Here is a 24,480-nt window from a genome sequence, read left to right as displayed (position 1 = left end):
CCTCCCTTATGATGGACACGGCACACTGCGCCACAGACACGCCACACTCTTATGGTAGACACGGCACACCCGCACCAGAGACACAGCACATGAAAGGCCAAAGGACAGCTCCAGGCACCTTGGCTTACGACCAAGAAAGCAAGATGAAATCATTTTTGATCTTAAGATGAATCACGCCTTCTGCAGCAGCATGCCATAGACTTGACATGTCTGACTACGCTCTTCTCAGTAAGAAAGGGAGGTCTGTCTTTCTGGTCATCCCAGCCTCACATCTGAAAATCTGGCCTTCACATTTGTCAATCCAGTAGCCTGTACAGGAGTTATTCTGACTGTCTCAATGTTCTGGGGAAATCGGTGAAAAGTTTCTCTGAGTGTAAATGAATATTCACCACCTTAAGAAGTTCGAGGTCCACCCTAGCAGACATGTGAAGGTGGGTGAAGAGACGGATCACAGATTCTTAGTGAATCCTCAATCCAAGTAAAATATTGCAGTCCTGTGTGAGGAATTCGTGTATTTACAAAGGCAATTACGGGCACTGAGCACAGCTACGAGCTGCTATTCTACATAGCGTAAGTATCTTTTTTTTTTTTTCCTTGAATGATTTCTTCAGAGGAAAATACCCACTTAGGAATCATCACAGATCTTTTTGTTATCTTTACATCAGTAAAAAAGTGGGTCTTCCGTCTCATTTTGAAACTAGAAACTTTCTGAAATCTGCCTTCTGATGATAATTTTAGAGAGTCCAGGTTTGGCTGCCCTGGCTTTGAAACAACAAAACCAAATCTCGATGACACACAGAATCAAAGGGTTTGTGTGTTGCAGGGGAGTCCAAGCCACTCAGTTAGAAATTAACCTGCCCAGTAACGAAAAGAAGGAAAGCTCTTTAACAATTTTAAAGGAGGAAAACTTAAGAAGGAAAATTCCAGTATTGCAGGTCAGGAAGAAATGACAGAGCCACAGCTGTTTTAGTCTGGGCACATGCAGAATGGAAAGGAATCTAAGAATGAGATTTTTTTTTTTTTTTTTCCTGAGATGGAGTCTCACTCTGTTGCTGAGGCTGAAGTGCAGTGGCACCACGTCGGCTCACTGCAACCTCCGTCTCCTGGGTTCAAGGAATTCTCCTGCCTCGGCCTCCCAAGTAGCTGGGATTACAGGCACCCACCACCACACCTGGTTAGCTTTTATATTTTTCGTGGAGACGGGGTTTCGCCATATTGGCCAGGCTGGTCTCGAACTCCTGACCTCAGGTGATCCAACCACCTCAGTCTCCCGAAGTGCTGGGATGACAGGTGTGATCCACCGCGCCTGGCCAGAAGGAGGTTTTTTAGAAGTCTGAGCAGTTCATGCACGTCAGCCAGGTATGGCCCGGAAGGGAGGAGTTTCACAGCTGCCAAACGACCTCCCGAGGAAGCCCAGAGAGCCAGGATCGGAACCCAGGTGAGCTTTCCTGGACAGGGGCACCGTGAAGTCCTTGGCTTGACCGTGAGGCCACCGAGCTCATCCTTCCAGGTCCACTTAGGAATCCCACTGCACACATTTTTGTCAGCAGGAATTGCAGCCATGCACTCGATGGCCGTGCTCGCGACACGGAAGATGAATAGGTGGCCACGCTGAACTGTGAAGCCCTGAGGTCCAAGTTCTTTCTCATTATGCCTCCATTTTTCTATCAAGGTGCTCCCTAAGGCTCACATTTAAGTCCACAGAAAGGGACTCTCAGGGTCTCAGAACAGGCTGCCCTCGATCCCCCTCAACTGTGATCCAGTGAAGTGTCTGAAACCCTGAGACACTCATATATATTTTCCCCCAACAAAGTTAAGCAGTCAGGGCTTTTTAAAGGTCTTGGAGACATACAATTTTTCAAAGACACAAACATGTAGACCATGGAGCAGCAGCAGCAGCCAGCGTGCTTGCTTTGACCGTGTCAGTCTTATTTACACGTTTGGGGTTATCTCTGCGAAATGCCAAGTGGAGGTAAAGGAGCTGGTAGGGTGGTCAGTCCCGGAGTAAGTGTGACCAGGTCCCAGCTTGCCTGGGACTTCCCTGATTTCAGCTATGGCAGTCCGGCACCCTGGGAACCCCTCAGTCCTGCAGAAAACCAGGGCGATTGGTCACCCCATTAAGGCAGTTTTATTCATTATTGGTTGAGCTTTCTATGTGTTATCTAAACTGGGTTATAGGTTTCATTTAATAATAGCATCTTGAGAAAGAAAGATGAAATAACAGCATCTTGAGAAAGAAAGATGAAATAACTGAAGGTTTTTTTTTTTTTTTTTTTTTTTTTGAGCCCCCGTTTTAGTCTTACCCTCAGTAGCTTCAACTTCAGGACAGCGTTTTCCTTAGAAATCCAACTAACTCCATTAGCTTTTGTTTGCTAAGAGCTTTTGCTGAAAGTTTTAGAGCTTGCACTCGTCAGAGTATGAAGTGACTCTTTCTCATTATGCTTCCATTTTTCTCTCAAGGTGCTCCCCAAGGCTCACATTTAAGTCCACAGACATTATTAAGTTTGAAGACGACATCATCAAAACTTCCTACCCAGTGAAAGAACTCGTTCTCCACGTTTCCAAACCGGACACCTTCCAGCCAGTTTCCAATGTCTACTTTCAAACGTACCCACTAGAACAGATGTAACCTGAACGTCCGCAGCGGGGCACCTCTGTGTGACCCGAAAGCTACGCAGACACTCCTGGACAGGCTGAGCAGCCCCCGCCTACTGTCAACCAGTGGCTGAACATACTCTGCCAGGGAAGCAATGATGTGGACGCTGTAGGTTCATTCACCTCTCCCCACTCTGGCGCTGTCCTTGTTATCCTGCCCTACCACTGGCCTTTAGGAATAACCACAGCCAGGTGCAGTGGCTCACGCCTGTAATTGCAGCACTTTGGGAGGCTCAGGTGGGTGGATCACTTGAGGTCAGGAGTTTGAGACCAGCTTGGCAGCTTGGGCAACATGGTGAAACCTCATCTCTACTAAAACAAAAAATTAGCCAGGTGTGGTGGTACACGCCTGTAATCCCAGCTACTTGGGAGGCTGAGGCAGGAGAATCACTTGAACTGGGAGGTTGCAGTGAGCTGAGATTGTGCCACAGCACTCCAGCCTGGGGGACGGAGCAAGACTCTTAAAAAATAAAATAAAATAAAATAACTACAGTGGAAATCTACCATCACGTCCTCCTGTGCCCATACCTCCTTCTCTCAACCTACAAAGCACAGAAGTGCAGGGACCTCATCATCCGGGGCAGCCAGTGCTAACATCTCCTAACCCTTTGGGGGAGAGTTGAAGGAGGCTGGGAGATGCGGCTGTGGGTGATGGCTGGGGTCAAGACTTCACAGAATCCAAGCTGAGCAGATCCGGGGCCTGGAGGGACCACTGGCATAAACGTTCAGGGAGCTTTCTTAGTCTCAGTTGGCTCAATGTTTTGCTTAGTTTCCCCTCTGATTTCCAGGGAAATTATCACATCCTATGACCTGACTACTCCATAAGCAATTCTGTCCCACTGCTTAGAAACAGAGGTTCTCTTCTAAGAAAAAGCTTTAAGATTTTCAACAACAGGAAACAGACCTGGGGAAAAAGATTTCCCTCCACATCTTCCATCTGTGGTGTAGGAACGGTATGTAGATTTAGCTTATGTCCTAAGTAAAGGGCAGAGTGAGGCTGGGCTGTGTGTTAAAGGAACTAGGGATTGCTGGTCTCCTAACAGTCTTTGTAAGGACTGAGCTTGGGGCTCAGGGCAAAAAAACCCCCAAAAAACCCCCAAAAACAAACAAACCGAGAAAGACACTTCTGGGGGATGACAAGAACGGAAGGAGAAATCTGAAGCAATTCAATGGGAAGGAAAGTGACATCCCAGGGCCACCACCCAGCTGAAGTCCCTTGTCATGATCTTCTGCACGTTCTGAGGGAGACACGCAGTCCCTGGGGATCAGTATTTGTGAGGTTCCCAGGCAGCCGACCCATTCCAGGTACATTTTCAGCCTCACACCAGCCCCACAATGTCCTGCAATGCCAGGTGCCCCCAGTTTCATGACTGGCTGCTTTGTTCTGAAGCCAGAGTTCCAAAGAGCAGGTCATTCTGCTGGGATTCCACAAGCTCAGCACATAGCACGGCCACATACCAACTGGCCAAGAGCTGGGTCTATTTTAGAACACACCGATGTGTGGAAAACATCTGTCTGGGACTGATACTTGAAGTTCGTGTCCAAAGGTGATCGATCTTTCACACAAACATGACCGTGGACACTTGTGCAATAAGCAAATGGTGTTCAGACACCTCAGGAATCGAACTCACCTCTTCAGGGAGATCTTTTCCTAAGGGCATCTAACAGAGACATTGAAAAACCCTCACCCAGAGATTTTAGCAAGGTTAGGAAATGGTCAGTCTCCTGCTTCCACAGTGTGCAAAGGAACTGAAAGCCAGAGCTCCCCACTGCTGGGGCATCTTTCCCAAGTAAAGGTATGAGGATGCTGGCACTGCCGGGAGCCTGCAGGAGCGGAGGTGGCCACAGGGAAGGCTGGGGTAGCGGGTGGCCGCTCCACCCGACAGCGACAAACGCTGTACCTGCCTCTATCAACTTACTTTTTTTTTTTTTAAAGACAGGGTCTTGTTCTGTTGCCCAAGCTGGAGTCACTGTGCAGCCCTGACCTCCTGGCTCAAGCGATCCTCCTGACTCAGCCTCCTGAGTAGCTGGGACCACAGGTGTGCTCTACCATGCCTGGCTCATTTTTTTATTTGTTGTAGAGGTGGGGTCTCTCCATGTTGCCCAGGCTGGTCTATCAACTCGGCCCTTGCATGCCTGTCTTGTCTAGGGAGGACCGGTTGGGGAGCTTGCTGGGGAACTCAATTTGGTTGACTAATGCAGGAGCCGTGTGGAGCAGCCCTAGGAGGGGAGATGAGCCTTCTAGACCCTCCTATCCCACATGGGCAGTCCTCTGACATCGGCCACTATGCCTGAGCATCCCTGTGTCACAGAGGGAGAAGGACAAGGCTGGTAAAGACCCTCGATTCCACCTTCTGGGTTTGATCCTAAAGAAAAAACAATCCTGAGATCCTCTTGAACTACCGCCTCCCCCACCCCCGCCCACAACCACATTGGCCTATAGAATTTAAACTTGACTCAGTTGTTTACTCCTGCTCCAACGTTCCTTGTGTGCCAGACCCTCTCCCCAGATCCCTGAATTTAACATGATAAGCAAATGGAAGGAGGCTGCTGGTGGCACCAGGGTCCAGCCTCACGGGGACTGTGAGCAGCATACACGTGGACAGAAAATAAATGTCTGTGCCAGAAGGAAGAGTGCCTCGCTGCCACAGGCAAGCGTTGCTGTTGATCGGCTGCTGCACGGCCCTACCTCATTTCTGTCTGAATCTGCCATATTTAATACAACTGCAGGCCTGGCGCTCTCAAGTCCCCACCCCATAATAGAAGTATCAGCTGGTTAGAATCCCGTCTCCCCAAAAGCATGCTAGTTTCCTTTTAGTCCACTAATTACCTGGGCTTCTTAAGTTAGTGGTATACACCAGGAGCTGGTACAGCAACCTCACTATTGATACTCGCTTACATCTTTGTAGAAAACTCTAAAAATATCTGATGGTTTGGCCGGGATTTTTTTCCTGGGCTCTGTGGAAAAGAACGGGCTGTGGGCTGTGCTATACGAGAACAATGCAGGCCCCCGTTTCAGGGGCTCCTGCTCTGGGGGCTCCTGTGGAACCTGGGCCCCATCTGCCTTTCAGAGAAAAGGTGGATGAGAACCGTGTTCTCAGAAACCAGACAACATTTTCCTCTGGTGTAAGACAGGGATTTATTCTGGTCCACTGACAGGTTAACATCTACTTTTAATGACTTGATACAGCTCTACAGAGGCTGGCATGGGCCTGAATCCCAGAGGAGAGAAAAGGAAGCAGGTTCCCATGTTCAGACAATAGGGTGTTAGCAGGGAGAGGCCCCACTGCACGCTGTGGTCAGTAATAGAGTCAGGACCAACAAGAATGACTCTGAAACCCAAACGCCACCAATCTTGGCAGCTTTCCCAGCACTTCACCACTCACGCCACCACTGCATGTGGCCAATGACTCTCACGGTCCTTCTGCCATAATACATCCTGGAGATAACCAAGGATGTGGGTGTCACAGTGTGGTCCGTGTTTAACTGAGATCACCTGGTTCTACGATCTTTTGAAATTTTCCAGACTGAGATAACGGGGTCACTCTCACGGTGTAGAATTTTGGGACTCAAACTAGCAACACATTTGCACATTCTCAAGTTTCTTATTAAGGAAAATCTGGATTCGGCTCATGGGTGTCCCGCTGAATGCCTCTTCCCATTGTGAACCAAGACCACCGGACTAACTCAGCTGGTGTGGGTCAGCACTTCCCCTAACAACTCACAACACAACAGACTCGGACGCACCTGTCAGAGAATACACCTGGAAGTCACTACCTCTCCACAATTTTATCCAATGCTTGGCTGTGAAAATGAAACCAATGGAGGATTACATGGAAGGTCATGCAATCTCACCAGGCTCTAGTGATTCAAATCCATTCCTGGATTAAGCCCCTCCCCTAGGGAACTATGTAACTGCATCAAAAATTTCAGTTCCAAGGAGACTAGCATTAACAGGATTGCATTTGAAAATGACATTGCCTCGCCGGGCGCAGTGGCTTAAGCCGGTAATCCCAGCACTTTGGGAGGCCAAGGCAGGTGGATCACGAGGTCAGGAGATCGAGACCAATCCTGGCTAACAAAGTGAAACCTCATCTCTACTAAAAATACAAAAAATTAGCTGGGTGTGCCGGCGGGCGCCTGTAGTCCCAGCTACTCTATAGGCTGAGGCAGGAGAAAGGCGTGAACCTGGGAGGCGGAGCTTGCAGTGAGCCGAGATCATGCCACTGCACTCCAGCCCGGGCGACAGAGCGAGACTCCGTCTCACAAAAAAAAAGAGAAAATGACATTGGCTTTTGCTTGCTATACAATTATACAAGAAAGCCCCACTGCGCTCCTCTTCTGTACTCCAATAATATTCATGCATACTTATGAATGAAGGCGAAAGGATGGAATTGGCAAACACTGAGGGACATGACAAGAAAATGCCTGTGGATAGGAGAATTTTTGAAGAACTGGTTGTGATTCTATACCCAAGAGGTTGGATGAAAAGCAAACAGTCTTTAGGCCTCCTGAGGGAATCTTCTGATACATATCGTTGTTACCACACCTGTCCCTTGGCAAGAAGCAGCAAACGTCCCTTCCACAGAGCCTGGGCTCAGCAGTGAGCGTAGGTTGACTGGAAACGTATCATTCATCAGCTCTCCCTTTTTACTGGCCAGTGAGTCTTACCAAGAATGATATTTTGATTGGACTTCTCTAACTTACATAAAGCAACTGGTTCAACAGTTAGACCTCCGCTCTCTGACAGGGTCCATAGGAGGAGCTAAGCCAGCAACACGGCTGCTGCTGCTGATGGAGCAACTCTGCGGAGAGCACGAGGGAAGACCTGGTGCCTTGCTGTTGTTCTGATGGATGGAAGCTGGGTGTGCAGTGGGCTGCAGAACTGGAGGCCTAGATGGGGTGGTCCTGGAGAGATGCCAACCTGGTCCCAGGTGGGCCTCGTGGAACAGGCATTACATCTCTCTGATTTGAAGGCCCCCTGGAGAACCAGTCTGACTATATTCCAAAACTAAACGAGTGGGTCACTGAGCACAAAGGAATTTCCTTACTACAATAAAGAATATCTATGTAAGAATCTATCCGCATCTGTATCTTGAACCCCACTGAATAGTAACGCATGGGAGGTGCTCTCAGTAACAACAGAAACCAGAGATGCCGATGGAACACCTGCTTTGCTGCGTGGTTCTGAAAGGTGTAGCTACTGCTAAACGATGAGGAGACAAGGGCAATTCAGGCCAGCAAGCGAATTCGGCATCAAGGTTACCGTGTGCTACCTATCATATTAGGAAAAGCTCTTCTTTCTGAAGGTAAATGCTCTTGAGAGGGCAGAGAAAAGGCCAGATGAGACAAACTAATACAACCTTTCTGGGAATTTGACAACATACACCAAAACCATGAAAGCACACGTAACTCTTCAACGCAGGAAGCCGACTGCTAGGAAATTATCCTTGGCAAGGCAAACGGACAAGGGGACAGAGATAAACAGAGGAATGCTGATTAGAGTTCTTTGATAGCGAAAAAATTGAAAGTAAATTTATTTGAGAAGGTTCATTTTTCAGACACTGTGGGATCAATGAAGGCATATCCACACAGTGAAATATTATATAATCATTAAAAATGGTGGTGTACAAGTACATTCCTTGACATGAAAATATCTACCGTTAGTGAGGAAGGCAGGCTGTGGGCAGTGTATACACAGTGGCCACGTGTTTGTGGAAGGAAAAGGCATATATACATAGAAAGAGCTGGGAGTATGCACCCTAAAATGTTAAGTCAGGTTCCCTAGGTGGTATTTTAGGAATAATATTAATTTTCTTCAATATGCTTTTTCTAACTTCTCATCAATAACTGTGCCATTTTATAAAGCATTTCAAATTTTTAAAAATTGACAGCTTAGCTGGGTATCATGGCTCATGACTGTGATCCTAGCACATTGGGAAGGCAAGGTTAGGCAGATTGCTCAAGGCCAAGAATTCAAAACTAGCCTGGGCAGCATAGGAAGACCCAATCTCTACCAAAAAATACAAAAAATACTGCTGCTGCTGCTACTATTACCACTAGCCTGACAGTGATAGAAAGTTGTCCTTTGTATCTGTGGATTCTGAAGGTGCAGAGTCAATCAATCGTGGATTAAAAATATTCAAAAGAAGGCAGCGTGGTGGCTTATACCTGTAATCCCAGCATTTTGGGAGGCCGACACAGGTAGATTTCTTGAGGTCAGGAGTTCGAGACCAGCCTGGCCAACGTGGTGAAACCACGCCTCTACTAAAAGTACAAAAAAATTTAGCTGGGCATGGTGGCAGGCACCTGTAATTCCAGCTATTCGGGAGGCCGAGGCAGGAGAATCGCTTGAACCCAGGAGAGAGAGGTTGCAGTGAGCCAGGATCGCACCACTGCACTCCAGCCTGTGAGACACTGTGAGACTCCTCTCAAAAAAAAAGAAAAAAAATCAAAGAAAAAAAAGTGAAAAATAACTAATACAACAGTGAAAAATTATACAAATAAAAAACAACAGTATAGCAACTATTTACAGACAATTTACATTCTATTACATATTATAAGTAATCTAGAGATGACTTAAAAGCATAGAGGAGGATGCGCTCAGGTTATACGCAGATACTATGCCATTTTATATAAGGGACTCGAGCATCATGGATTTTGGTATCCAAGGCAGATCCCAGAATCCATCCCCCATAGATACTGAGGGACAATGGAATAGAAGGACTGACTTCCACCATATATTCTAATCTACACATTTCTCTACATTAAGTAACAGTTATGGAATGTATTGCTATGGAACTAGAATTAACACCCCAACTTTAAATTTTATCAAGGGTAGAATGTCTGCAATTTTTGTATTTTATCAACAGGTAGAATGTCTGCATTTCTTCCCCAAGAATAAAGTTAATTTTGTTTATAAATCTATCTTACACACCACCAGTATAACAAACTTATATATAACACCAACTTACATATAACACGAAGAGAAAAGTTTCTTTTGCCTAATGAACTGGAATGTGTTATCTGACAGTAAAAGCTGAGTCATGAATTGCATTTAACTTCTGATTTTTGTTCACAGCTTTTCAAAGCTAAATCCTGGATTCAATTGTGATTGTTTCCTACATTCTCGATTTTCAGATACATCACTCTTCTCTCCTTTCTCTTTTCTTCTTGCCCCTGTCTTTTTACTCTCATCTAAAATTTTACTTCATCTGTGCCTTTTATTGTAATTCTTTGTAGAATTGGAAAGCCACAGATTGACTAGCAGGGAGGGGAAGAGAGAGAAAGACATATGGTCTAGTGGAGTGTGAGGGACAGTGTTATTTATCTCGCAGTGGAGCAGGAGACCAAATACGAACTTTCACTTCAAACAGAGACAAGAGGCTGGGCTGCTGGTAGGTCCCCCTTCCCCACGGTGTTTAGTTGAGGTCTGCAGCTGTTAATTGCTCCGAGGGGGCCATACTCACATGTAAACTGGGGTGATAGGTCAGCACGCCATTGTCACACAGGGTGACATATTTCTTTTTCCACTCTTTATTCAACGATTTGCCACTTCGCTTCAACAGCATGCCCTGCAAGGGAAAAAGAGCCAAATAGAAAGTCTGACGTAAATAAGAAAAAAAAGAAAAACCAGGTACACAGGCAACACATACATTCAAAACACTTGTGTGTGTGTGTGTGTGTGTGTGTGCAGAACTTCGCTCTGCGACACTGGCGAATGCTGAAAGATGTGCCGTTAGTTCAACAAACACAACACAAACACATGCAGGCGTGCTACACTTCGATCTTTCGGATAATTAACTGCTAAATACACAGGGAACACCTAAAGGTGTAATGTTTTAAAGAAAGAAACCTCAGGCTGGGCACACTGTAGGGATCATTTGAGCCCAGGAGTTTGAGACCAGCCTGGGCAAGATGCTGACACCCCCATCTCTAAACAAATAATAAATAAATAAATAAAATTAGCTGGGCATGGTGGTGTGCTTCTGTAATCCCAGTTACTGGGGGGCTGAAGTGGGAGGATCCCTTGAGCCCAGGAGGTTGAGGTGGCAGTGAGCTATGATTGTACCACCGTACTCCAGCCTGAGTGACAAAGCGAGACCTTGTGAAAGAGAGAGGGGAGAGGAGAGACAGAGAGAAAAAGAAAGAACAAACTTAAAAAACTGCATTGGCCGGGCGCAGTGGCTCAAGTCTGTAATCCCAGCACTTTGGGAGGCTGAGACGGGCAGATCATGAGGTCAGGAGATCGAGACCATCCTGGCTAACACGGTGAAACCCCGTCTCTACTGAAAAATACGAAAAACTAGCTGGGCGAGGTGGCGGGCACCTGTAGTCCCAGCTACTCGGGAGGCTGAGGCAGGAGAATGGTGTGAACCCGGGAGGCGGAGCTTGCAGTGAGCCGAGACCGCGCCACTGCCCTCCAGCCTGGGCGACAGAGCGAGACTCCGTCTCAAAAAACAAAACAAAACAAAACAAACAAACAAAAAAAACAAAACTGCATTAACTGGGCTAGGCACAGTGGCTCACGCCTGTAATCCCAGCACTTTGGGAGGCTGAGGCGGGCAGATCACCTGAGGTCAGGAGTTTGAGACCAGCCTGGCCAACCATGGCCAATACTGGTGAAATCCTGTCTCTACTAAAAAGACAAAAATTAGCTGGGCGCAGTGGTGGGCACCTATAATCCCAGCTACTCGGGGAGGCTGAGGCAGGAGAATTGCTTGAACCCAGGAGGCAGGGGTTGCAGTGAGCTGAGATCCCGCCACTGCACTCCAGCCTGGGCTCTAGCAGGAGACTCCGCCAAAAAACAAACAAACAAACAAACACACAGAAACCAGTGGGTTCGGAGCAGGATGGCACCAATTGTTTTAAGAAAATGGCAGACAAACCAGACATGGGGGGAATCGCCAGCTTTGATGGGGCCAAGCTGAAGAAAACAGAGACGCAGGAGAACACCCTGCCGACCAGAGACCACTGGGCAGAAGCGAAGTGAAATTTCCTAAGCGCCTGGAGGATTTCCTGCCCTCGTCATCCCTGAGACCCCAGTCGTGGTGTGGAGGAAGAGCCACCTGCAAGACGGACGCGAGCCACAAGCCGCACTGTGAACCTGGGCACCCCGCGCCAATGCCACCGGCCTGTGGGTCTCTGAAGGAACCACCCCCAATCGGACTGCCAAATTCTCCGGTTGGCCCCGGGACATTATAGAAAATTATTTCTATGAATAATGAAAATAAAACACACCTCGTGGCCAAAGAAACACCAAAAAACAAAACAAAACAAACCCCACAAAAACCCCAGAAAAACCCAAACTGCATTAACTGTATTCTTACCTTAGATTTGTAAAGAAGAATTTTTTTTACAGTTTCCTTCATTTCAGATTTTTTATTAAAACCAAAATTCCACTGGCAAATTTCAGTAACAATATTTAACAGATGAATCCTATGTAAGTGACTCTAATTCACTTTTAATGAAATCATATTAGGCCTCCTTGAAAACCACTCAGAATCTGAAACCAACACATTTTTGAAGCCATGTTTAATCCAGTTTTCTTAAACGGTTGCTGAGAATTTCTTCTTGTTTTAACACCAATTCCCAGCAAGCCTTGCTCTATCTTTACAGGTTTCCCTTTGTTAAGGAAGCCGATGGCCAACACGGAGCCTGGGCAGGCCCAGCGCCTTGAGCTGGGGTTCTCTCCTCAGCCTGGGCTCCATGCCTGTCCAGCTCAGTCCCTTTCAACGACAGCGTTCACGTCGGGAGTCTCTGCCTCTGTCTTCCTCCCTTCTCATCTTACTCTGCTCCATGTTAACCAAGAAAAATGAGAGAATCTCTTTACTTCCTTTTCCGCTATCCTTTTATAAACTTATGTAACCTTAACAGGACTGAGAAAGCGTAAGACTCAGGCTAGCGAATTCACCTGGACTGAGGCAGAAGGAAAGTTTTGAGTTTTGAAATATAGGAAGACACTTTGAGAAAGCCGAGATGCCCTACGAATCGCCGTCGGAACTTCTCCCAGCCTCCACTGCCCTCCTAAACTCTGCTATCTTTCAAGAATCACAACATGAGAATGAATTAACTACTATTATGGGATATAATTGAGTTCAATTTCCAATTAATTACCAGTACTGCGACAATACTGTTTTTTATTTACTAAATCGTAACCAAGTTTCGCAAACATAATGAAGTATGGGCCAGCTTGGGGCTCCAACCACCACTAGACATCATTGCTTAAGGGAAAACATTTGAGTTTGAAACGACTTTGGAAGATGATTTCTTTGCAAGTTCTTATTCACGGAAACGTGGCAAAATGTGGCATACCTTGATTTCTTGGAATCTAAATCACTATAAACCAAATACGGAACTGAGACCAATCAACTGAACGAACCAAGTCCATAGGAAAATGCTGCTAAGCTGCAAACCAAGACAGTAAGAGCTTCCTCGCATGCAGGAATTAGAGGAGGGGCAGTCACCACTACTGACGCAGTAATAAATAAGCAATTGCTTCAACTCATGAGCGACCCCTCTCCAGTGGGATTCCCGAGGATTTTAAAACTTAGCATAACAAAGCCTCACTCAAGGTCCTTTTTTTTTTGAGACAAAGTCTCCCTCTGTCGCCCAGGCTGGAGTGCAGTGGCGCGATCTCAGCTCACTGCAACCTCCACCTCCCAGGTTCAAGTGATTCTCCTGCCTCAGTCTCCTGAATAGCTGGGATTACAGGCACGTGCCACCATGCCCGGCTAAATTTTTTTATTTTGCATTTTTAGTAGAAATAGGGTTTCACCATGTTAGCCAGGCTGATCTCGAACTCTTGACCTCAGGTGATCCACCTGCCTCGGCCTCCCAAAGTGCTGGGATTACAGGCGTGAGCCACTGCGCCCGGCCCTCAGTCAAGTTCTCCAGTGGGCTCCCATTTTTCCGTCATTCATTTCAGATGGAATTCAAACAATGACAGGTCTCTGGTGTCACCAGAAGATTACAGATGCTCCCGGCTTCATTCAGAAAGCTTCGTTCGTTCCCACTCAGACAAAAGCTGGCCACGGCGCACACCCCTGGGGCTCCATGCGGATGGACTTGCACCACTCTTCTGGCTGGCGTGTGGGGGGTGCTTTCGTGAGCAAATCATATCCTCAAAATTGTCCTACTGCAGTGAAGGCTACGAGGACTTATTTGTTAAGGAAAAAAGGGGAAACAGTCTAATCGGGAGGCATGTGAAGACATGATTTCATAGCTTTCTGAAGAACTAAACTAGGCTGAAGTAAAACTTTTTTTAAATTAAAAAATTAAAAAAGGCTGGAGTGCAGTGATGCCATCATAGCTTCTTGTGGCCCTGAACTCTTGGGCTCCAGTGATCCTCCCTCCTTCCTCCTGAGTAGCTTGGGATTACAGGCGTGTGCCATCCTGTTCGGCTAACTTTTTCATTTTTGTTTTTTGTAAAGATAAGGTCTCGCTGTGTTGCCCAGGTTGGAGTGCAGTACCCTGACGCAATTACAGCTCACTGCAACCTTGAACTTTCTGGCTCAAGAAATCCTCCTGCCCCAGTCTCCTCTGAGTAGCTAGGGCTACACATACATGCCACCATGTCTGTCTAATTTTTTATTTTACTTTTTGTAGAGACAGGGTCTCACCATCTTGCCCAGGCTGGTCTCAAACTCCTGGGCTCAAGCAATCCTCCCACCTTGGCTTCCCAAACATGCTGGGGTAACAGCGAAGTGAGCCACTGTGCCTCGCTCAGGTCTTCAGAAAGTGCTGGATGACAGGGAGTGAGCCACTGCACCTGGCCTAGGCTGACTTTCTTCTGATCCTAGGAAAACTCTTAATAAACTTAAGAGCTTATTAAATAAATAAACTTAACTTAAACTCTACGTCTTGCCAGGGAGGATAATCTTGGATTACAGGCACTATTCAAATGCTGCGTAAGTCAGCAGGACTATGGAATACCCTGGCCTCTTAGGAGTCATATTTCTGCCTTCCAGCCTCGGCCCCAGTTGGTTTATTATATGACCCCCCCCAAGAATTGCTGTGGAGACGAAGAGCCACTCGGCTGCCCCGCTTGTCACGTCATGGCTGTGGTCCAGCTGGGCTGGGGCAGGTGCGCTTTTCTTTCAGGGGCTGGAGTACTACCCCACGCTCAGCCTGGCTGTGCAGTCGTGTCCCCTGACTCCCCTGCTCCCCAAAGGAACAGGTCAGGGGCAGCAAAGTTATGGAAGCCATGGCTCCCTGAAAGCCAGGACTCTGAGTTACACAGGGGAAGTGTCTTGTTAGCTAATGGAATGTGGCAGGGCCAGCCCTCCTGCCAGGACACTGGGCTGCTGGGTTGCCAAAGTCTCCCGTTCTACTGATGGGCGGTGACCTGCTCCCCACACAGAACCTCTGGGTGTTCCAGCCACTGCCCAGCCTAGCACTTTTGGTTTTGAACTTCAGCTCCCCCTTCCAAAGCACAAACACCAAGAGGCGGCTGCTCAGGATCCCTCTGGCAGGCACCTCTGTCACCTGAGTCCCTTGTAGGGAGAGAAGTGAGACTTTATGACAACTCGCATTTTATCTTCCCGCTGCACCCCACAGTTTACAGAGGGTATCCCCAATTCCCAAGACATTCTGATTCAGTCAAGGAACATAAGCAGACAGGGGCTCCGCTTCACTCCCAAATTCCCACTGAAACAAAACATGAGCTCGGAGTGAGAGCAGATGAGCAAATATTTCCCCTAACTGAGAATGCACATGGCTCTAGAGGAAGCAGTTTCTGTTTGCTAAATCCAGCAGCAGCCTGAGAAGGCCTCCACTCTGAGTGTCTTCAAGGAAAAGAGAACAGGACAAGAAATCTTTTTTTTTTTTTTTTAATTATACTTTAAATTCTAGGGTACAAGTGCACAACGTGCACGTTTGTTACATATGTATACATGTGCCACGTTGGTGTGCTGTACCCATTAATTCGTCATTTACATTAGGTATGTCTCCTAATGCTATCCCTCCCCACTGCCCGCTCCCCACAGTAGGACCCAGTGTGTGATGCTCCCCTTCCTCTGTCCCAGTGATCTCATTGTTCAATTCCCACCTATGAGCGAGAACATGCAGTATTTGGTTTTCTGTTCTTGCGATAGTTTGCTGAGAATGATGGTTTCCAGAAATGAACAAAACCTCCAAGAAGTATGGGATTATGTGAAAAGACCAAATCTACGTCTGATTGGTGTGCCTGAAAGTGATGGGGAAATGGAACCAAGTTGGAAAACACTCTGCAGGATATTATCCAGGAGAACTTCCCCAACCTAGTAGGGCAGGCCAACATCCAAATTCAGGAAATACAGTGAACGCCACAAAGATACTCCTCGAGAAGAGCAACTCCAAGACACATAATTGTCAGACTCACCAAAGTTGAAATGAAGGAAAAAATGTTAAGGGCAGCCAGAGGACAAGAAATCTTAACCCGACTAGCAAATTCCAGGAATGGGGTGCCCAGGGCTGCTGGAAACTGGAGGTCAGACCTGCTTGGCAAGGAGGCGTACTTTAGCCCAGAACGTGACAGGGCCACATGCCGCCACCACCAGGCCCCTGGGGTTGTGTGACACAGCGACCCTGCAGGGCTGGAGGGCCCCATGTGTCCAGATATCCTGATTATCGAAGAGAAGTAGAAACATTGGACTTGTGTGTGATGGCTTCTTATTTTAAAATACTGGCCACAGGTTCACATTTTTGCACTGAACACAGGCTACACCGAACCTGCTGCAGGCCAGCTGCACGTGCGCACCGTGTTTGTGACTTTTGGCCAAGAGTCACTGGGGTTGGATGGAGCCCCCCTGGCTTCCCATGGATCTAAGGATCCAGCAGTCACAGCACCCATACTCTCCATGCGGCATGGGGAGCGTGGCCTGAGGGGCAGCAGCGTGCAGAGGCCACACTCTCGGGTTTCCGTGGGCACCGTGGGCCCTTCTCTCAAACCAGCGGGCTACCCTCAGCCCCACTTCCGGCCTGGCCCTGGAGGTGCCTGAAAGTCTGGGCCCTGCCACAGGTGACTAGGGTGGAGGAAGGAAGGGGTTATCTGATTTGCATTCAGAAAGATTCCCCTGGTGAGGAGTTGGCAAGATGGAAGCGCTTTCCGGCTCAAAGTGTGGCCCACTTTGGAGCAGCGGTTGGGTCTACTCGAGAGGGGAGGAATCAGTCCGAATGTAACAAGATCCCCAGACGGTCTGAGCAAATTTGAGACACGTTGGAAACCTGTCATTTTCTCTGGAACCATAATTTCTCCAAGAGAATTTTTAAAATTTTGAGTGTATTTTAATCACTATCTAAAAAGTGATCCAAAACCACCACTGGATTCCACCACCCGAGTTGGCATCTCTGACTTCCTGGGTCACGAGCTGCGCTAAGGGGGAGAGCACTGAGGGAGACGCAACATGTAAATCACTCACTCCGAGAACAAGTCAACCCCCGGGGAAGGCACCGCATGCTGCACACAAAACGATTTCTCAGTATGAAAGCAGGAAAGGAAGAGGCTGGGGTCACCACGTGATACAGTCACGAGGCAGCTGAACCAAAGGAGCCTGCACTGCAACCGTCATCCCTAACCCCTGGCATGGAAGGCCGTCATTTTGTTTCAGCAAAACATCATCATCCTTATTATTAAATGCACAATAAATTAATGCTATTAATTAAATTTTTAATAAATATAACTTTCATATTTATTCAAAAGCTATAAAGACAAGGAGCTGAATCTTAGTTTTCTGCTTGTACCTAACTGTATACTTGTTATCAAAACAAATAAATGTTGAAGGATTCATGAGATTTTTGTTCTTTTAAAAGGCTCTGGCTGGGCACGGTAGCTCACGCCTGTAATTCCAGCAATTTGGGAGGCCGAGGTAGGTGTGGATCACGAGGTCAGGAGTTCGAGACCAGCCTGACCAACATGGTGAAACCCCATCTCTACTAAAAATACAAAAATTAGCCGGGCACGGTGGTGCATGCCTGTAATCCCAGCTACTTGGGAGGCTGAGGCAGAAGAATTGCTTGAACCCGGGAGGTGGAGGTTGCAGTGAGCCAAGATTGCGCCACTGCACTCCAGAATGGGCAACAAGAGCGAAACTCTGTCTTAAAACCAAAACCAAAACCAAACCAAACCAAAACAAAACAAAAGTTCCACACCACTCAAATGTGGGAAAGACTGGTCTAGAATGGCAGTGATGATCAGGGACACTTCTGGGGGCAAGGGAGGAGAAGGTGAGGCAGGCAAGGAGAACGCAGGTGCGAGAAACACGCTGGAGGTAAAATCGGGACAAGGCGCTGGGTGGGGTGGGGCGGGGCCAGCACAGACAAAGTCAGGCTTTAGTTGTTGTGGCCCAGTGGGGTCATTCACTGAGCCAGAGAGTACAGGAGCTGGTGACCAGGAGGGAAAAGAAGACTTTGGTATCAGCCACACGGCACTGGAGGGGCTGGTGACCCAGGTAGGCAAGGTGGCCAGGCCAGCCGTTGAGGTTCCATGTTCAAGGAGGAAGTCTGGGAGATGGAGGGTGGCTGGGGAGGAGCCAAGAGATACAGGAAGAAGCCTAGGGGGTGAACATGGTCACACTTAAGGTTTAGCACACAAGGGCCGGGTTATAATCTGCTTAGCCAACACAGAATCAGAATCCCATTTTGAACAATTATTATCTAAGGGTCAGCAAAATTTTCCTGAGAATCTTTAAGATCATGATGTAATCATTTAATAGGTTGACTAGTTCATTCTCCTTTAAAAATAAATTATTTTAAATATTTCTAAAAGTACATAAATTGATAGTAAAAAGCATCATGTTCACCTTAGGAAAACAACAGATAAGAATATTTGCACTTTCAAATGAGGAAGCTAGAGAATAATGAAGTAAATAAAGAGAAAGCAACGCACACCTGCATTGGAGATGAGAAAATTATCTGCAGGTGAGCCCCTTACACTGGAAACGAGTCATCTAATTACAGCGAGGAGACCTTGGTCATGGGTCTGACATAGAACAACTACTTTTTGAGGAAATTAGCATTTGTTCCATTATATGGTCAAACTTAATTCTCATTCAATGAATCCATGTTAAATATAAACAAACAATGCATCGAGGTTTTAAAATGAAATAAACAGACATTCACCAGTTGAATAAACATTTGTAAGTCCCCAGTGCAATTACAATGTATTTTGGAAGATGTTTTTGTCTGATTGGTCTAGATAATCAGCCATCAAAATCAGTGCACGCACTGTTTGGCAATGAGAAGTGTAGATATCTGTGCACAACTAACACGAAAGTCTCCAAGTGGCTCCATGCGTTGGTTTCATGGCGCCCCATAAGCAAATGCAGATGGGAAACAAGAGAGCACACACTCCCAGGAAAGCTGGGGAGAGAAGCTCTACTCAACCACAGGCCCGGGCTGCAGGTGGAACCTCAGGAAACGTGCTGGGAATCATGTGTCCAATCGTAGCCTTCAAAGCACAAGCGTTCTAACACACAGGAAGCACGTGACTCAAAATCGACCTGGCCCTGAGAAGCACAGCCTTGTGGGCATCACAGACCTGTGTTGAGGTCTCAGCCCTGGCAAACATCGAGTGGGGAAGGCTGGTCCCCTGGGAATCAGATCTCTCAGCAGACAGCACGATGGTGAGACTTGCACCTCGGTGGGCTTTTATATTAAGATCCCAGGAACCCAACGTGCTTGTTCATCCCAAGCATTTAAAATACCATCGATGCTATTACAATTGTTGTTAGTCCCAGGAATTCTAAGAGGTGAAAACAAACGATGGGAGTTGCTCTCTAGTTGGCAGATACAGAAACAGGACGGGGCCATGGACCAGCGAGGTTGAAAAGTGACCCCATTTATAAAACAAGGCTGACCTCCTCCTTGCAGCAAGGGCAGATGGGGGAAAGGGGGTGACAGGGCTCTCTCCATCCCAGGACTCCAGGAATACTGCCCCTGGCCTCCAGGGTTCTTCCCCCAAAACTCAGTCTTCAACCAGTTCTGGTTTCTCTTTTCGTCCACATTTGGGAGAGCTGTTTCTAGTTTGCTTCCACTTCACAAGAGGTTACCGCTTATCTAATGGAAATGTGGGGCCATGAGAGTGACAATTTCTCTGATAAGTGGGTATTTTAGTACCAGTTTTTAAACTCAGCCCGTGTTTGCCTTGATCCATGAACATGCGTGCACACACGCGCACACACACACACGCACGCACATGCACGCGCACACACACAGTATCTTGGTTCTAGGAGTGATGCTGTCTTTGTAATGAGTTTTATACATGAATGCCTTCTCTTTCATATTCACATGTCCAGGTTCTCTTCAAATTTCCAGAGTAGATGAAGGCAAAGCCAGAAACATGACAGAGTCCTGTCCTGATCCCTGGGGATAGGAGCAGCTGATCCAAGTGAGGCCTGCCACAGCATCTTGAACGCACCCCTGTCCCACCCAAACCCGTCAGATGTTAGCAACTGAGCCTCTCAGCTCCCTGCAAAATGCACTTCGGTTGCTCTGCCTAGGTGAAAGCATCTAGAGTAATGGACAGCAACTATAACCACAGCCCTCAACTATAACCACAGCCCTGGCCCCAAGGAGGCATGAGGGCAGCCATGTCTGAGAAGCTACTGCAGCGCCCCCAGTTAAGCCACCTTCTTTCTACATCACCAGGTAATCTCGGGAGCTCAGCTCAAGAATGTGGTTCTGGGCCAGGCGCGGTGGCTCACACCTGTAATCCCAGCACTTTGGGAGGCCGTGGCGGGCAGATCACGAGGTCAGGAGATCGAGAACATCCTGGCCAACATAGTGAAACCCCCATCTCTACTAAAATGCAAAAAATTAGCTGGGCGTGGTGGCGGGCGCCTGTAGACCCAGCTACTCAGGAGGCTGAGGTAGGGGAATCACTTGAACCCGGGAAGCAGAGGTTGCAGTGAGCTGAGATCATGCTACCGCATTCCAGCTGGGCAACAGAGCAAGACTCCGTCTCAAAAACCAAACCAAACCAGAACAAAACAAAAACAGAATGTGGTTCAGGGCTGGGCATGATGGCTCACGCCTGTGACCCCAGCACTTTGGGAGGCGGAGGTGAGGGGACTGCGTGAGTCCAGGAGTTTCAGACCAGCCTGGGCAACAAATTGAAACCCTTGAAAGCCTGTCTCTACAAAAAATACACAAATGAGCCGGGTGTGGTGGTGTGCACCTGTAGTCCCAGCTACCTGGGAAGCTGAGGTACAGAACTGCCTGAGCTCAGGAGGTCGAGGCTGCAGTGAGCCGTGACTGTGCCATTGCACTCCAGCCTGGGTGACAGAATAAGACCTTGTCTCAAAAACAAAACAAAAATGTGGTTCTGGATTGACATCAAGGTCCTTCCACATGGACCGGACAGCTGCACTGGCCTTCCCACAGCCGGGCAGCTTAGGCCTCCAACTTACTACACAGGCTTCAACTTCTTTGAAGGGCCCCAATCCCAGGAAAGCCCAGACTCCGCAGCTGTGGTTTTAATGCCCACAGATCGTTGACATCAGAGAGTCCATGTCTGCACTTACACATGTAAACCTTAAAAAAAAAAAAAAAAAAAAAAAGTTTGCCAAAACAATAGGATAAACTACAAAACTCTCTATTGTCTCTCCTTACATAATTCTAAAAGGCCTTTTCTCAAAGCACGATTAGACAGCTCTCTGATGAGTGAAGACGTTGGCTGGGGCTTCAGAAGCAGGAGGCAAGATGAGCGTTCGTAATCAGAGGTTCAATTGGACTACAAATGAGCAGACTCGGGAAATAGATTTTGTGGATTAAAAACATGCTTTTTCTTTCTTGGCTTAAATTAATTCTGAACATTGATTTTTGAAGAGTGTTTGTACCAAGTGGGAATCACAGAATTTCAGCCTAGAGCGGCCCCAGAAGTTAAACCATTCAGCCCTGAATCTGCTACAAAAATGTTTTGCATGATCCCCACCTGGGGCCCCTCAGTCTCTGCATGAGCACCCTGGGGACAGGGGTCCACAGGTCTCAACAGTGAGAGCTGCCTGGACGGTCTCCCTTGGAAAGAGCCAGGGTCCTCTGCCCTCCCAGGGCGCGGCTGGTACCTAACGCTAGAGCTGCACTGAGCTAGTGGCGACTTCCAGGGACCGTGGAGCCGCCACAAAAGCCCCAATGAGATGTCTTCTCACATGTGGCAACACAAGCCAAGCCCCTTCTTAGTCCACACTCTTCCCAAAGCCAGTTCCATTTCGACCGTGGGACGCCCCTCTGAATACACTCAGCGTCCCCCACGTGTAGCAGCTAAATGGAAAACAACTGGGGAAGACACGGAGCCCGTCGCCTTCCTTAGGGAGGAAGTGGTACCAAGGTGGCCTCCACTGGTCTGGGCTGAGCGCGCAGACAGCCTCCCCTAAGCTTCCATCAGTCCGAACTTTCACACTTCTCTACTCTAAGGACCAAGAAAATGGAAAACTCTAAAAATAGTTCATTTGAAACTTTTAGAGGAGATGAAGCCACGATCCTACTGGTCAGGAGACGACAGAGGCCGGAAGGCTCTGCCGGAGACGCTCAGGCAGACAGTTCCCGTCAGTGAGTGCCAATGGCCCCTGTGATCCTAAGTCTTTTTGATTCCGCATAACCCAGGGCCAAACGGCATGGTGGCATGTCACCATGCATACTTTGTCCATCTTTCAGATGCCACTTTTGTACATGTGAAAACCACCTCTGCTTAAGATTCTTTCTTGCTGTCCAGCTGTCACAGTGAAGACATCAATTAAAATGCCTTCTTTGACTCCTATGTGGCTTCGGCATTTATTAAAAAAAGTTTTTCTTATTTCTATACAATATTGGGCTCACTCTGAACCAGATGCTGCTGCTCTAAGTGCCTTGCAACTGTTAACCCACTGCAAGTGCATGACAACCGGATGGTCATTGATTATCCTATTTCATGGACGGGAAGTGATATGACACTTTTCACAGGGGTCCAAAGAGTATGAACACCAATCCCTCACCATTCACAACTGTGTATTTCATCAACTGCATTCACAACTGACATCCACGACGATCCTCATTTCACAGATAAGGACACTGAAACAGACTGGTTATGTAACTTGCCCCACGTGCACAGCCAGCGTGGTATCTGTTCTCCAAAGACGGCTTCCACTGAACCACACTTCGTGGCACTGGTGCCCCGGTATAAATAAATCCTCCCACACTGACCCTCGGCTGCCCAAGACTCACTTTAGCTAACAGCATCCATGGGAATAACACTATCTCCTTTGGGTTTAATTCTCGAGAAAGCCTGGCAGCACCTGCCTTGGGGAGCTCTGACAGACAAGTCAGCCCTGCTGGGCTCTGTCCACAGGCCCCAGCCACAGTGTTATAACAAATAGTCAAATGATCATTTTCTTAAATCCTGAAGTTTCGGGGTGGATCCTTATGCAGCAACAGGTAAGAAAAACAGAATTAGCCTCCTGTACTGCTGTAACAAAAATCAAAAACACAGGGCAGTGGCTTTGGAACTAGGCAGTTGGCTGAGGCTGGCAGAGACGTAAGCAGCATGAGTGCAAGTTGTGAGGACAGTGAGGAAAATTCTACCTGAGGATGGAAATGGGGCTGGCAGACCGTGCACCAGCAGGGCAATTAGCAAACCTGCCCCCCCATCAGGGGGATGGGTAGCATAGCAAGAGCGCCTCGTGAGCCTGCACACCTGGCTACCAGATTGCCATGCTGGATGCTGGAAGTGCTCCTGGCTCTGTTAAATACCGGAGGAGAGAGTGGAGGTCCAGGGAATTTTCCAGCACAATTAGAACAAATATTTCAACTGAAAACCTTGCTGGACTGATCACAAAACAGTTTCTCATTCCCAGCTTCTCCTGACAGCAGAAAACCCTTGAGTAAGAACCGGCATCGGAACTAAGATCAAATTCTGGGGATACCAGTAGCTGTGATCACAGAATGAGGACCCCTTCAACAGTGTGGCAGTCAGACCCTTTCCATGAGAACTCAAAGATTTGAAGGCAATGCCTCACAGACCCTTCTGATTAGAGATCCATGGATTACAGAGAGAAATCTGTGCATTAGTTTTTGCTTAATGGAACAGATTCTGATTCAACACAAAGGATACCCACAAGATTTTTAAAGGAATTATACCACCTTGGATTAAAATGCACAGAGAAAGTTTAGAAAGAAAAGTGGTCTCTGGGCCCTCAACTTTAAGTACAGCAGGAAGCAGGCTGAGAAAGCTGTGTAGTAGCAAACATGGGTCCATTCTTATGGGAAAGGCAGAGGCAGAGCCCAGGACCAAGGAGGATGCCTCCTGGGGAGAACATACCGTTCTTATGCCCAGAGCAGGGTGAATCAGCATCATGTGCTGGCTGGATTTCAGAATTGTTATGGGCCAGTGCCTGCTCCATGTCTCTTGTCCCTCTCCACCTTTTTTTGTTTTGTTTTGAGACGGAGTTTCGCTCTCGTTGCCCCGGCTAGAGGGCAATGGTGCGACCTCGGCTCACCACAACCTCTGCTTCCTGGGTTCAAGTGATTCTCCTGCCTCAGCCTCCGAAGTAGCTGGGATTACAGGCATGTGCTACCACGCCCGGCTAATTTTGTATTTTTAGTAGATTTCACCATGTTTATGGCCCTGGGTTATGCAGAATCAAAAAGACTTAGGATCACAGGGGCCACTGGCACTCACTGACGGGAACTGTCTGCCTGAGCGTCTCCGGCAGAGCCTTCCGGCCTCTGTCATCTCCTGACCAGTAGGATCATGGCTTCCTGTTCTCTGAAAGTTTCAAATGAACTATTTTTAGAGTTTTCCATTTTCTTGGTCCTTAGAGTAGGGAAGTGTGAAAGTTCGGACTGATGGAAGCTTAGGGTTTCACCATGTTGGCT

General features: G+C 47.6%; 1 protein-coding gene across 2 annotated transcripts in view; it reads right to left on the bottom strand.

The window, feature by feature from the left end:
* AGAP1 (ArfGAP with GTPase domain, ankyrin repeat and PH domain 1) overlaps positions 1-24,480 on the bottom strand; it is a 650,920-nt gene that overhangs the window by 243,249 nt on the left and 383,191 nt on the right. For both annotated transcript variants that reach the window (XM_011980281.1, XM_011980282.1), the window contains exon 10: positions 10,125-10,229. In XM_011980281.1, coding sequence (XP_011835671.1) covers positions 10,125-10,229 — 105 coding nt within the window. The remainder of the gene's footprint in view (positions 1-10,124; positions 10,230-24,480) is intronic.

This window comes from Mandrillus leucophaeus, unplaced genomic scaffold, assembly GCF_000951045.1.
Source record: "Mandrillus leucophaeus isolate KB7577 unplaced genomic scaffold, Mleu.le_1.0 Scaffold21, whole genome shotgun sequence".
Classification (NCBI taxonomy): domain Eukaryota; kingdom Metazoa; phylum Chordata; class Mammalia; order Primates; family Cercopithecidae; genus Mandrillus; species Mandrillus leucophaeus.
The sequence above is the reverse complement of the archived record's forward strand: the minus strand, read 5'-3'. Positions and strand labels throughout refer to the sequence as shown.